This window comes from Papaver somniferum, chromosome 3 (genome assembly GCF_003573695.1).
Source record: "Papaver somniferum cultivar HN1 chromosome 3, ASM357369v1, whole genome shotgun sequence".
In the NCBI taxonomy this organism is placed as follows: Eukaryota; Viridiplantae; Streptophyta; class Magnoliopsida; order Ranunculales; family Papaveraceae; genus Papaver; species Papaver somniferum.
This window is the reverse complement of record NC_039360.1, coordinates 227,795,681-227,808,455: the sequence shown is the minus strand read 5'-3', so window position 1 is coordinate 227,808,455 and position 12,775 is coordinate 227,795,681. Positions and strand designations below refer to the sequence as shown.

Genomic DNA, 12,775 nt, shown 5'->3' with positions numbered 1-12,775 from the left:
TATATTATGGAGAATGTAATATATTCTTCTTGAGTGAATAGAATGGTTACAAAACAACCTGTTCTTATAAGCGTGAACAGATGAAAATAAGGAAACAAGATAAACAAGATATTACAACATAAAGAGAATATACATGCCTAATGAAAACAATATATACTATCAAATAATATCAAATAATATCTCAACAAGATAATATCTTGGAGATAATATCTTGGAGATAATATCTTGGAGATAATATCTTGGAGATAATATCAAATAATATCTCAACAAGATAATATGTTGGAGATAATATCTAATAATATCTCAACAAGATAATATCTTGGAGATAATATTTCTAACACCCCCTCTCAAACTCATGATGGTGCAAAGCACATATTGAGTTTGAAAGCCAAGAACTTCAGATGAGTAGAAGGTAGAGTCTTAGTAAAAATGTCTGCTAGCTGCAATTCTGAAGAAACATGGGGCAATGAGATTGTAAAGTGTTTGAAGTGATGACGAACAAAGTGACAGTCAATCTCAATGTGTTTTGTACGCTCATGGAACACATCATTGTGGGAAATATGAATAGCAGCCTTGTTAATACAGGAGAGTGGAGTTGGCTCAGATGATATAACTCCCATATCTTGAAGAAGCCACCGTAACCAGAAAATTTCTGAAGTAGTGTGAGCAAGAGCTCGATATTCATCTTCGGCACTAGAGCGAGATACCACATATTGTTTCTTACTAAACCAAGAGATTAATGAGTTACCCAAAAATAGGCAATATCCAGTGGTTGATCGTCGATCAGTAACGTCACCTGCCCAATCAGAGCCGGAGTATACATGAAGACGAAGATCCGAATTACTTGAGAAGTGTAAACCTTGATATAAAGTACCTTTGATGTATCGCAAAATTCGAAGCACAGCAGCATAGTGTGTTGATCTTGGATATGACATAAACTGGCTTACAATATGGACTGCATGGCTGATATCTGGTCGTGTAATAATAAGATAGTTAAGACTCCCTACAAGTTGACGGTATAGTGTAGGATTAGATAATGCTTTTCCCTCGTAACTGTTGAGCTTAACATTCAGTTCTAGAGGTGTATCAACAGTGTTGCTATCAGTTAACCCTGCACGTTGAAGAATGTAAGTTGCATACTTAACTTGAGAAATAAAATAACCATTAAAGGATTTATCGACTTCTATCCCAAGAAAGTATCTCAAAAGACCAAGATCTTTCATCTCAAAACAAGAAAATAGATGACGCTTCAAAGAAAGGATTTCCTTTAAGTCACTGCCAGTAATGATCATGTCATCGACATACAGAAGGAGAATAACTATTCCTTTCTCTGTTTTTCGAGTAAACATGGCTGAGTCATATGCACTCTGACTATATCCATACTGAAGAATAGCATTTGAGAATTTTTCAAACCAAGCACGAGGTGCTTGTTTGAGACCATATAATGCTTTGTTAAGTTTGCATACTTGATTTGGATCATGATGTAATCCTGGTGGTGGTTGCATATAAACTTCTTCTTGAAGTTCTCCATGGAGGAAGGCATTTTTGACGTCCATTTGGTGAAGATCCCAATTTTGATTAGAAGCAACAGCAATGAGCGTACGCACTGTAGTCATGGAGCAGCAGGAGCAAATGTCTCTTCATAGTCAATTCCATATTCTTGTGTGTACCCTTGAGACACTAAACGAGATTTACATCGTTCTATTTTTCCTTCTGAATTTGTCTTTATCTTGTAAACCCACTTGCTACCAACAACTGACTTTCCTGGAGGAAGATCTACCATATCCCATGTATATGCATTCTTGTGTGCTGTTAACTTCTCTCCCATAGATTCTTTCCAGTCAGGGATTGCAGCTGCTTCCCTATAAGATTTGGGTTCATGTAGAGGCAAGATAGAAGATAAAGAACAATGATAATCATAATACTTAGCTGGTGGTCGACGAGCACGAGGTGGCAGTGTTGTATCTTCAGTTGCAGGATTCCTTTCTAGGGAAGCAATGTCAGGATTGTCCGTAGAGTCATTGGTGACAATTTCTGAGACTTCTGGAGATCGAGTAATTGCAAGCTCAGGAGTAGTGATAGGAATATTTGGCTGAGATGTGATTACGTCTTCAAAAGGATCTATAGAGGAGAATGTTTCTAAACTAGATGTTTTTCTACTATGAAGAGACCAGAATGGTATTTTCTCCCAGAAGGTTACATGTCTAGAGATACGCAATATTCTACTTTCTAGATCATAACAGCGATAACCCTTTTGTTCTATTCCGTATCCTAAGAACACACAAATAGTATTCTTTTTACCTAGTTTGTTACGTTCTCGTTCAGTAAGAAAAACAAAACATGTTGAGCCAAAGACACGAAGTTCAGAGTAATTTGGCGGCTTACCGTAAAGACTTTCATATGGAGATATTCCTCCTATAACAGCAGTAGGAATACGATTGATGGTGTACACTGCTATAAGAACAGATTCTCCCCAAAAGTTAGAGGGAACAGAAGTAGAGAGAAGTTGAGTTCTTGCTGTCTCAATAATATGACGATGTTTTCTTTCTACAACTCCATTTTTCTCTGGAGTTTCAGTGCAAGACAACTGTTGTGTACCTTCGAATTTGAAAAACTCTCTAAAAGGATTTGAGATGTATTCGCCTCCCTGATCATCACGTAAGGTTTTGATAGTTTTTCCAAACTAAGTTTTAATCATCCTAAAAAAATCCGAGTATAGTTTTAGAAAATATGCTCTTGAGTTGAATAAGTATATCCATGTGAAGCGAGTATAATCATCAATAAAAATCACATAGTATAATGCTCCTCCCTTGGATGGAATGGGAGATTTTCCCCAAACATCAGAATGAATTAGATCAAAGGGTGCAGTGGATAATGTAATGATATTACTGAAGGAAAGAGCTGGTTGTTTTCCCAACTTACATGCAACGCAATGAGGTTCTTTTTCTACTTCATAGACCCTAATAAACCTTTATTAATCATATAGGTAAGACGAGAAAAAGAAACATGTCCTAGATTGGAATGCCAAAACATAAATGGAGAAATAGTTGAAGGCAAAATAGGAGCAGATGCAACAACTTCTTTATTCATAAATTGTTGAGGAATGATAAGACTTTCAAGGAGATAAAGTCGACCAATTCTACGGCCTATCCCAACTAGCTTCCCTGTCTTGGAATCCTGTATCACACAACCAGAAGGAAAGAAGAAAATATTAAGTCCTTGATCACACAATTTCCCAATGGATATAAGATTCATTCTAATCTTTGGAACAAGAAGCACATTAGGTACATATATCTTATTTGTAACCTTAACTTGGCCGATGTGAGTAGCAGATATTGCTGATCCATCTGTTGTATGGATATTAGGTGTAACAATGGGATGTTTATTCTCAAATAGAGTTGAATCAAATGTCATATGGTTTGATGCCCCTGAATTAAGAAACCATCCAGTTGAAAGAATACCTGATGGAGCTGAGAGAGCAGTAGCTGCTGAGTGATTGTTACCAAGTGCTTGTCTGAGCATCTCCTGAATATCAGCTAGACTGGTTTGTGTGACTGCTGCTGATTCTGAACTTTTCTCAACTGCTGGTGTGGCTAACAATGATGGAGCAAGATTATATGATGATGTAGTTGCATGCTGCCTTCTTCTTTCTCTGATATTCCTAGATGAAGGTGATGTACAGTTTCCTACAGTGTGTCCAGGTTCTTTGCAGTAATTGCAATGAAGCTGTGAAGTTGAACTCTGAGACATATCTGATGTTGTTGTGTTAGGTGGCACAGTATAATTTTTGGATATATGTCCAGGTTTCTTGCAGTTATAACACACAGTTTAAGTTGTATCACGATGATATTTTTGAGAACTAAAATGATTGTTAAAGCTTGTTCGAGAAGGTACTGCTAGTACGGTGGGAATATCAGGTTTAATGCGTTTCCTAGTTTCTTCAGTGATAAGTTCAGAAAGTACGGTCTCTACAGTTGGTAGGGGTGATCTATGAAGAATTGATGCTCTAACAGTTTCAAATTCATCTCTTAGTGCCATTAAAAGCTGAACTAATCGTGATTCTTCCCTATATTTCTCCCATATTTCAATATATGTTGTCTAGTTAGGCTCTATAAGAGATAACTGATTCCATATGACATACATCTCAGAATGAAAATCAGAAATAGATTGATCATGTTGTTGTTTCAAAGATCTGATATCTTGTTCAAGCTTATAACGTTGAGCAAAGTTGATTTGGGTATACCTTTTTGAGAGAAAATCCCATGCATCCTTGGCAGTTTCGAATCTAGTAAGTTGCATGCTTATAGAGGTTATTACTGTGTTGCTTATCCATGTGAGTATCTTATGGTTGTTGATATCCCAGGTTTCCATGCTTTCTCTTGCAGGCTCTTTATCCTTTTCTGTTACAGTTGTATCAGCAGCGTTTGGACGTTTAGTTGTGCCATCCATATACTTCCACATTCCTTTTCCTTTGAGAAAACTTCTCATAAGAAAGGACCAATGATTATAATTTGTTCCATCAAATTTTGTAGTGATGGGTTGATAGTCTTCTCGTGACATCTTGAGGAGAAAATAAAGATGAAGATTTGCGGTTAGGACAAGTTGATTGATCAGTGCAAGGTTTTTGATATTTCAGAGTTTATGTTGCAGCGGAAGATGGTTTCTTAGATCTTGCCAGGCTCTGATGCCATGAAAAAAATAGTCATGGCATGTATATTCTGGAGAATGTAATATATTCTTCTTGATTGAATAGAATGGTTACAAAACAACCTGTTCTTATATGCGTGAACAGATGAAAATAAGGAAACAAGATAAACAAGATATTATAACATAAAGAGAATATACATGCTTAATGAAAACAATATATACTATCAAATGATATCAAATAATATCTCAACAAGATAATATATTGGAGATAATATCAAATAATATCTCAACAAGATAATATCTTTGAGATAATATTTCTAACATACCCAAATTAATTGGGGTATACCTAAATTTAAATGGACCTAGTATCCTTGCTAAGGGGTGGTCGAGATTGGTGATTTTACTTTAATATCCTTGAACTAATTAACTTAAAACTAAACCCTAAAACTAAAAACTAAAAAAATCTTGATCTTTCTTAATCTCTTTGCTCGTCCCCTTCCCCTTCATCTTCTTCCACTTCTTCCATCAAAAAAATTCGTGAACCCAAAAATTCAATCCCTGAGAATGTTGAAAAGAGCCCTCTACCGGGGAAAAGAAGATTGTTAATGATGTCTAAACTCAAACCCATTATTGTGTTGTGTGTTTGATTGTTATATTAGGTTAGAAATCTAAAATTGTGATTTCCGTGTCTTTAGTCGGCTAGGTTGCAACACGCATATCTTGCCGACTTTTCATAATAGTCATGGCGAATGTAAATTTTTTCAACAACCGACAAGATATTTTTTGAAGACCTTGCCGACTAATACATGATTCCACATTTTTCTCAACAGCCGACAGAGTATTTTTTTTGAAGACCTTACCGACTAATACATGATTCCACATTTTTCTCAACAGCCGTCAGGGTATTTTTTAACAGCCGGCATGGTATTTTTTTGTAGACCTTGTCGACTAATATACGATTTCACATTTTTCTCAACATCCTGGAAGGGTATTTTTTGTATACCTTGCCGACTAGTATTAGTCTTCTCCTGTGTGTCAAAAAAATAAAGTCGGCATTGTTATTTAGAAAGAACCTTGCCGACCAAAGTTAGTCGGCATGGTCTTCATTCGTCGACCTTGCCGACTTTTCATACTTTCAGAAGTGAAAGTGTTGATGTCTGATCTAATTTTGAGTATGATTTCATACAATAGCTTTGCAATCCACTTTTTAGAAGTGTTTAGGTAGTGTGCTTTCATTTTCGTTGCAAAAGATTTTCTCAAAACAAATTTTTTTTCATCAAAAATCTTTCCAAATGAGTTCAATCAAAAAAAAAAATCATAACTCAGATTCATGATTTGAGAAGTTTTAATCTACTCAATTTATCAATTTAAACTCAATTAATTAAGCTAATCAGATTTTTTAGTGTTAATTAAACAAGGACATATTAGCCATTTAGAAAATAAATGGTTAAGGGGTGTCCTATTTTATTTCAAAATGACCTGGTTTTGTCTCATTAGGTATACCCCAATTAATCTGGGTATACCCCAATCAAGCCAGGTATAAGATACTCCATTAATTGTGAAAGAAAAATATTCTAATATAGCGGCTAAATTTTCTTTCGGTGTCATTGGTAACTGGTATTTTTCATACCTATCATTATGTACGGGGTTTTGTTATCTTGTGCATCCATGCACAAGATTGGATACAAATCTTGCACAAATATTCACGGATTTTTGAACTTCTCTCTCTACAAATGCATTCTCCAATGCAAAGAATCATCCACCCTCTTATATTTTATAGTTTTTTACACTTTCTCATGCCAATGATTGGCTCTTATCTTGTGCATTGATGCACAAGATAAAAAAACCCCTTATGTAAATGTATAAAACAGTTGCAAGAACGTTTCAATTGTTCATTAGTTTTGGCGAAAATTGGGGTTTTGTAAGAGCCAATCATTACATGAGAAAGTGTAAAAACTATAAAATGAGAGAATGCTTCTTTGCATTTGGAAATGCAAATATTCATGAATTTCTCTCTCTCTACAAATATATTCTCCAATACGAAAAAGCATTTTGTCTCTTATATTTTACAGTTTTTACACTTTCCCATCACTACACCAAATTCCCGGATTCGTAACAGCAATTCGTAACGGCTTTGTGGCCTATACGATTTTCCTGTTACAAATGGCCTTTACGAAATGTTTGTAACATGCTATCGCCGTTACGAATTTCTGAAAATTTCGTAACAGGGTGTAGCCGTTATGATTTTTTTATAAGGGTGCCAGCCACACGCTTCGTCACACCTGGAGCCTGTACGTGTGTCATTCGCACGCGTACCATTTTGATTCCACCCAAACTGAAAAACATTAAAGGATATTTCCTCCCATGTGCGTGCGATTCACATGCGTAATATGGGTATGCCCTAATGAGTAATGAAAGATGATCGAAAATTTTATTTTCCATTTTTTTTTCTCTCTTGCTCTCATCCTCTCTTGTCTTCCTCTCCGCCGATGGAACCAGATGAGTTTCTGCTCTCAGCCTCTCGTCTCTTTCTGTCAACCGATGAACCAGATCGAGTTTGGTGAATCAATTTTGATTCAGTTTGTTCATCATCTATAATATGATTTTTAGGTCTTCATAAATCGTTTTAGGATTTCAGTCTGTATTATGATTCATTGATTTTAGTTTGTTCGTCGGAGTCCGAACTTGGAAGAACTGATCTTCACTCTCAGCTAATCGTGTGAAAGCATCTGTTCTACTTATTTTAATTTAGGTATTTTGTGGTTTTGATTTCGATTTATTTTCAGCTAGATTTAGGTTTTCATTTTAGGGTTTCAAAATGATAATTGATTTAGGGTTTCTTGTTCAATCGATTATGAGATTTGGGTTTCTGATTTAGGGAATTTCTTTTCAGATGCAGATGGGAATTAAGTTGATAAGTTGACTGAGAAGCTACAAGGGTTTGGAATTGCGGATGGTAGTGGTGATGGTGTTGTTCTAACTACTTCTAAGGTAATTTTTTTGTTTGTTTTTGTGATTGATTGGAAAGTTAGGGTTTTTGAGGTTGGGGTTGTACTTTGCTGCAATGAACTACGGTTCAAGGATATACTGATATAATTTTTATTGGTAGTGGAAGCTAGAATGTTTGAGCTAATGGGTTGTCATGGTTGTTTGTAGTTCAGGTTAAAAATTAGAGGGAGTGTTCAGTTTTGTGTACTATGTGTACTTATCCTGCTGATCCTGAACAAGTATACTACGCAATGCTAGTGATTTTTTGGGATATAATTCGAGTTTACACTATTTGCTAATTCCTAAACGATAGTGCTAACTAAGAAGGGGGAAAGAGGCTTATCTTTGATTCACCTTGCTACATATTCATGTGTTTTAAGCTAAATGGTTTTCAAATAGTTTCACCTTTGAGTATATATTACATTTTTTTGATTCCTTTTTTGGTCTTTACACGGTTATAGGTCAGCGATTTTGGTGATTGGAAGCATAATATATGGTATGGGAATTGGACTGGTAAGTAATTATCTTTTTTCTCTCAAACCTTTTTTTTGTGCACAGCGTCTTGATCTGTGATGTCTCCAAGTGAACATACACAATAAGGACAAATTGATTAACTGTGTTAGGAAAATCTTACCATAGTTCTCTAGGTCCAAGATAATGCGTGTTGCGGTGTTGCACAGTTTCTGTAGTAAACTTGTTTCTTTCCAAAGTTTTTGATGTCCTGCAATGCTTTTAGGAAATGCACCAATGTACATTGCTGAGGCTGCACCAAGTCAGGTACGAGGACGATTGATTTCTAAGAAAGAGCTCTTTATAGTTCTAGGAATGCTTGTAATTTCTTCATATCTCTATCCTTGTTTTTTATTATTGTGGAAGTGTTAGTTACAAAATACATTATGAGGTAGTCAATGAGTAGTTACTATATCTGGCATAACACCCCACCCGATGTTATTGTTTATGCAAACTTCTACATCAAGTTGTGTATGTAATAAAACTCTTAACTTATAAATACTGGGTTTTATCTCTCTTGCAATTAGGTTATATAGTTGGCGGTCTGGAAATTGATATAGTTGAAGGATGGCGTTACTTGTATGCTACTAGTATTCTTATATCTTTTCTTATGGGAGTCGGAGTGTGGTGGTTGCCCCCATCACCACGATGGTTATTATGCGCCATAGAAGGAAAGGGAAATACAAAAGGGGCAAGAGAAACTGCAATATGTTGTTCGTGCCGGATGATGGGTTGAGCCATTGGTGTCTCAGCTCCAGAACATGTATATGAAATGCTTGAAAGCACTTACTATTGGTGTTGGAATGGTTTTGTTCCAGCAGGTATCATCATTAACCTAATGTTCTATAATTTTAAAAGACTATTTTTTATTATAATATATATATATGCGTGTATGATTCTCTCATGGCAGATCACAGGGAAACCAAGTGTGTTATATTATGCTGCAACAATTCTCAAGGTAAATTAGTCTGTGTGACTTTGTATTGTTACTTAATTCTGTTTTTCTGGGTTTTTTCATTTGATTGGTGATAGTGAAGAATTTGATTGGAAATAGTCAATTAGAAAGAAATTCATTTCTTACTCACTTCTTGTTTGAGCTAGCTACTAAGAAGTAATATGTTCACCTTTGATTCTAGGGGCAAGACCAAAAGAAACTGGATGTTCCTTCAAATGATGTATTTTTTAAGGCTCTCGTGAGCAGTGGAATAACAGTAAGTCTTCGAGAACTATTGAGTTAGATTTGACTATGGTGTTGGATGGATTTGCAATTGAAACCGTGAGACCCTTTCCTGAAGCATGTTTTTCGTTCAGTATTTATGCTTAATGTCTTGCATTTTTTTTCTTTAAACCTCTGGTTTTCCCTTAAGGTTGCTGTGCATTTCAATATGCTTCTCTTGAGAGTAAGTTCGATATACCTATTGAGATTACTAGAATGTTTTACTTGAGTCTGAACTGTTGAAGGCATGTTCTTGCAGTTTGTGTCAAGCACGGAACTGGTGTCAATGGTTTCACACTTTCACTCTTGGTCCGTCAATTGGGGAGTTCATTATGACTCATACTGACATTGAGGTTTGCATGCAGTTGATATATTGCAAGAAACAATGATATCTGAACTTCTTTACTTATGTAAACTATTTCCTTTGCAAGTGGTTCCAAGTTCTCTTTCTCATGTACTACAGATGCTTTTGGAAATTAAACCACTTGTACTAGTTTTTACTACATTGGCTTAATGGCATCTTATAATGCAGGGTATACTGAATACTTGTCTCCTTTTGAACTTTAGTTTATTTGTAATACATCTAATGTATGCTTCTAAATCCTTTCAGAAGCAGTTGGAGTGGATACTGTTGTTTTGGAGCTTAAAGAAATAGGAAGACAATCAGAAATGTTGTTCTCACTCCTGAACCCATGATATCCGGTAGTGCTACTGTGAGCACTGAGAAGTTCATTTTTGTTTCAAGTTAACCTAGAGATTGCTTATAATTTGTGGTTTTGACCTTCAGTTTATACTTGCGAGGCGTTTGGCATCAACATGTGTACCTTCTAGATTACATGGTAAGTACTTCACTTGTATACATGGCATCAACTTGTATACTTCAAATGTATTACCTGTTGAGAGAGCTTCATTATAGAATTTGGTTTGTTGCAGAACCAATTGCACTGATTGCCTAGAAGAGTCTATATGAAAGACAAAGAGAGTGCCAAGTCATGAAGTTTCATCTTACCTAGTTGCAGTTAACTAGTTAAGTATTGTTGCCTTTCCTAATTTCATATTCTATACTCCTCCAATTATCTTACTTCCCTGCTGCAATAACTTCTCCCTTCTAGTATGTCTTCTGCTCTAAGTATACCTTACTTCCAACATCTAAGAAACAAAATAAATTGGTGTTACACCTATGTAATTATTGCTTGTTTGCATTTACGTGAATTGCGTTTTTTGAAAATTATTTCTTCCAGTTTACTTGTCATAATAATGATGCCTGTTGTATTATGCAGGATTGCCTACATCGAGTTTTATGGTGCCCAAGCTTTCAAGAAAGCAAGCCTGCAAAGGATATAAAGCTTAGTTGCGGTTATTTGAATGATGCTCTATTTCATCAGAAAGAGTGGAGAACAAAGGAGCTTCAAGATTTGTAAGTTCCATGTATTCAAGTTTGTATTTGTTCCCTTAGAAATTTGGAACCTTCCATGTATTCCTTGATAAATTTGATACTTCAAAAAAAAAGAAAAAGTTTGGTACTTCGAGAAATTTCAGTTCTTTTGTTGTATGAACCTGAGATGAATAAAATGAATGTGATTATGAATTGAACGAATGTTATTTTGGTTAGATTGAAGAAATTGTTGTTGTTATGAATGTATTAGATTGAGGAAATTGTTGTTGTTATGAATGTATTGAAAGGTGTATGCAGGGTATTGAATTTAGAATTCCGGCTTTTTTCCGGCGGAAAAATTACTGCCGGTCATCCTTGACCTGGTCAAAATTGGTGAACAGGCCAAGGTTGACTGGCAGTAATTGTTTTGCTGTTACAAAAAAGTTCGTAACGGTTTCAAACCGTTACAAAATGCCACGTACTAACAGCTTAGATCCGTTACAACTTGCCACGTAGTAACGGCTGAAAAGCGTTAGGACTTCTCTGTTACAAATAAAATTCGAATCGGCCTGTAGCTGTTACCACGTGGCAAATTCGTAACGGCTCACTTCTGTTACGAGGACCGATACAACCCAAATTCGTAACGGCCACAAAGCCGTTACGAAAATTTGTAATACCCTCTTTTGCGACAGGTGAGAGCCGTTACAACCCGTTTTTGTAACGACTATGACCTGTTACTACTCCCAGAATTTTGTGTAGTGCATGTCCATAATTGGCTCACAAGATAACAAAATCCTTGGAATAATCCTTATTCTATACGGTTTTAAGATTAAGAATTACAAGACATATTTGAATTTATTACTAGTATATGTAGTTACTGTTGTGCTTAATTAACTTTTGTTCGTTTCAAGAGGTGTACTTTTTTTTTGTGTTAACTTCTTAGTTTTTACTCGCTCCATTTTAGATGAGGGTTCTGAGTTTTTTTCTCTAATATAATAGTAGCGTCAGGAGTCGTAAAATTTGTCAATAACCACGATAGAGCCGATCCTTTCAAACTTGAAGAGAAGTATGTGCAGAGGATCACGTCATCCTGATCCCATCGGGCTAAAATACGATTGTAGTACCGAAGATGGGTCGCGGGGTCACTGGATCCACCGTAATACTCGAAGGATGGGATGGGACACTTCTGGTGAATAAGGCTTCTCTCATCACTTCTTCCAGCCTTCCTCCTCCTCTCCTCGTCTTCGGTTGCTGAATTTCAGCTATCATTTCAGCACGAATGTTCTCCATGGAAAGCTGATGGTTCTCTCTGATCGTAGATTGTCATGGTCTTCGGTTCTCACTGTCGAAATAGTCTGAGTCCTTGGGAACATAATGTGGATCAGATAATCTGTTTCCTTCGGCCGCTCTTCGATTCAATGGTTCGGGATTATCGACGTTAGCCGCTACCATTCTTCGGTCCTGATTAAGCAGTGGTGCCTTGGAATTAGCTTCGTCGTGCAAGTTCCCTACTTCGTTACTCTTAGAGATCCTATCTTTGAGCTGCTGGTTTTCTTGTGCGAGTAGGGACACAACCTATGCGTATACCTTTTGGCTTCTCTTCAACTCTTCAAGCTCTACTATTATTTGAAAGGACTGGTTCGATCCTTGGTTCGGAGTTCCCACCTGTGGTTATCCACCAACGGCTACAGTGTGACCTTCGTCAATAATCTGTATTAAAGGGACCGGTGGATCGATGTGCGGGGCTTGAAGCTCTATTGGTTGTTGTGTTGGTTGGTTCACTGTTAGAAGAGGTTGATTGGTCAGCACCAGTTTATTCTTCTCATTGGTGAGCGGCATCCCATAAAGAGGTTGTTGTGTCATCGACTCTACCCTTCTAGTTGTTCGTTTGCGCGAGTGATCTCTGCTACTATGGAGGCACCTGCTTTGGTTGCTGCGGCTTTCAGATCTCTTATTGCTACCATGCTGGAATCCAAGGGTGTCGTGCTTTCCGCTCCATCTTACTTCTTGTTGGATGTTTTAAGCATTATGTCCTTCTG

The 12,775-nt window shown here is 36.5% G+C and overlaps 1 protein-coding gene and 1 long non-coding RNA gene across 6 annotated transcripts; one reads left to right on the top strand and one right to left on the bottom strand.

Moving 5' to 3' along the window:
• Positions 1–353: 353 nt before the first annotated feature.
• Positions 354–1,616, bottom strand: LOC113360781 (uncharacterized mitochondrial protein AtMg00810-like). Its single transcript, XM_026604245.1, has one exon. The coding sequence runs from the start codon at positions 1,614–1,616 to the stop codon at positions 354–356; it is 1,263 nt and encodes a 420-aa protein (XP_026460030.1).
• A 5,508-nt stretch (positions 1,617–7,124) lies between these two features.
• Positions 7,125–10,953, top strand: LOC113362212. 5 transcript variants are annotated; one of them, XR_003365622.1, is made up of 13 exons: positions 7,125–7,399; positions 7,541–7,638; positions 8,097–8,148; positions 8,372–8,412; positions 8,673–8,966; positions 9,056–9,103; positions 9,282–9,356; positions 9,621–9,714; positions 9,825–9,894; positions 9,972–10,063; positions 10,149–10,200; positions 10,295–10,387; positions 10,642–10,953. It is a non-coding gene; the product is annotated as an uncharacterized LOC113362212 (long non-coding RNA). The 5 variants fall into 5 exon arrangements; XR_003365623.1 differs by lacking the exon at positions 9,825–9,894 and having other exon boundaries at positions 8,682–8,966; XR_003365625.1 differs by lacking the exon at positions 9,825–9,894 and having other exon boundaries at positions 9,063–9,103.
• The last annotated feature ends 1,822 nt before the right edge of the window (positions 10,954–12,775 follow it).

What these genes read in the sequence shown, in the direction of transcription:
- LOC113360781 (XM_026604245.1), bottom strand. Translation starts at nt 1,616, where the DNA reads ATGACTACAGTGCGTACGCTCATTGCTGTTGCTTCTAATCAAAATTGG.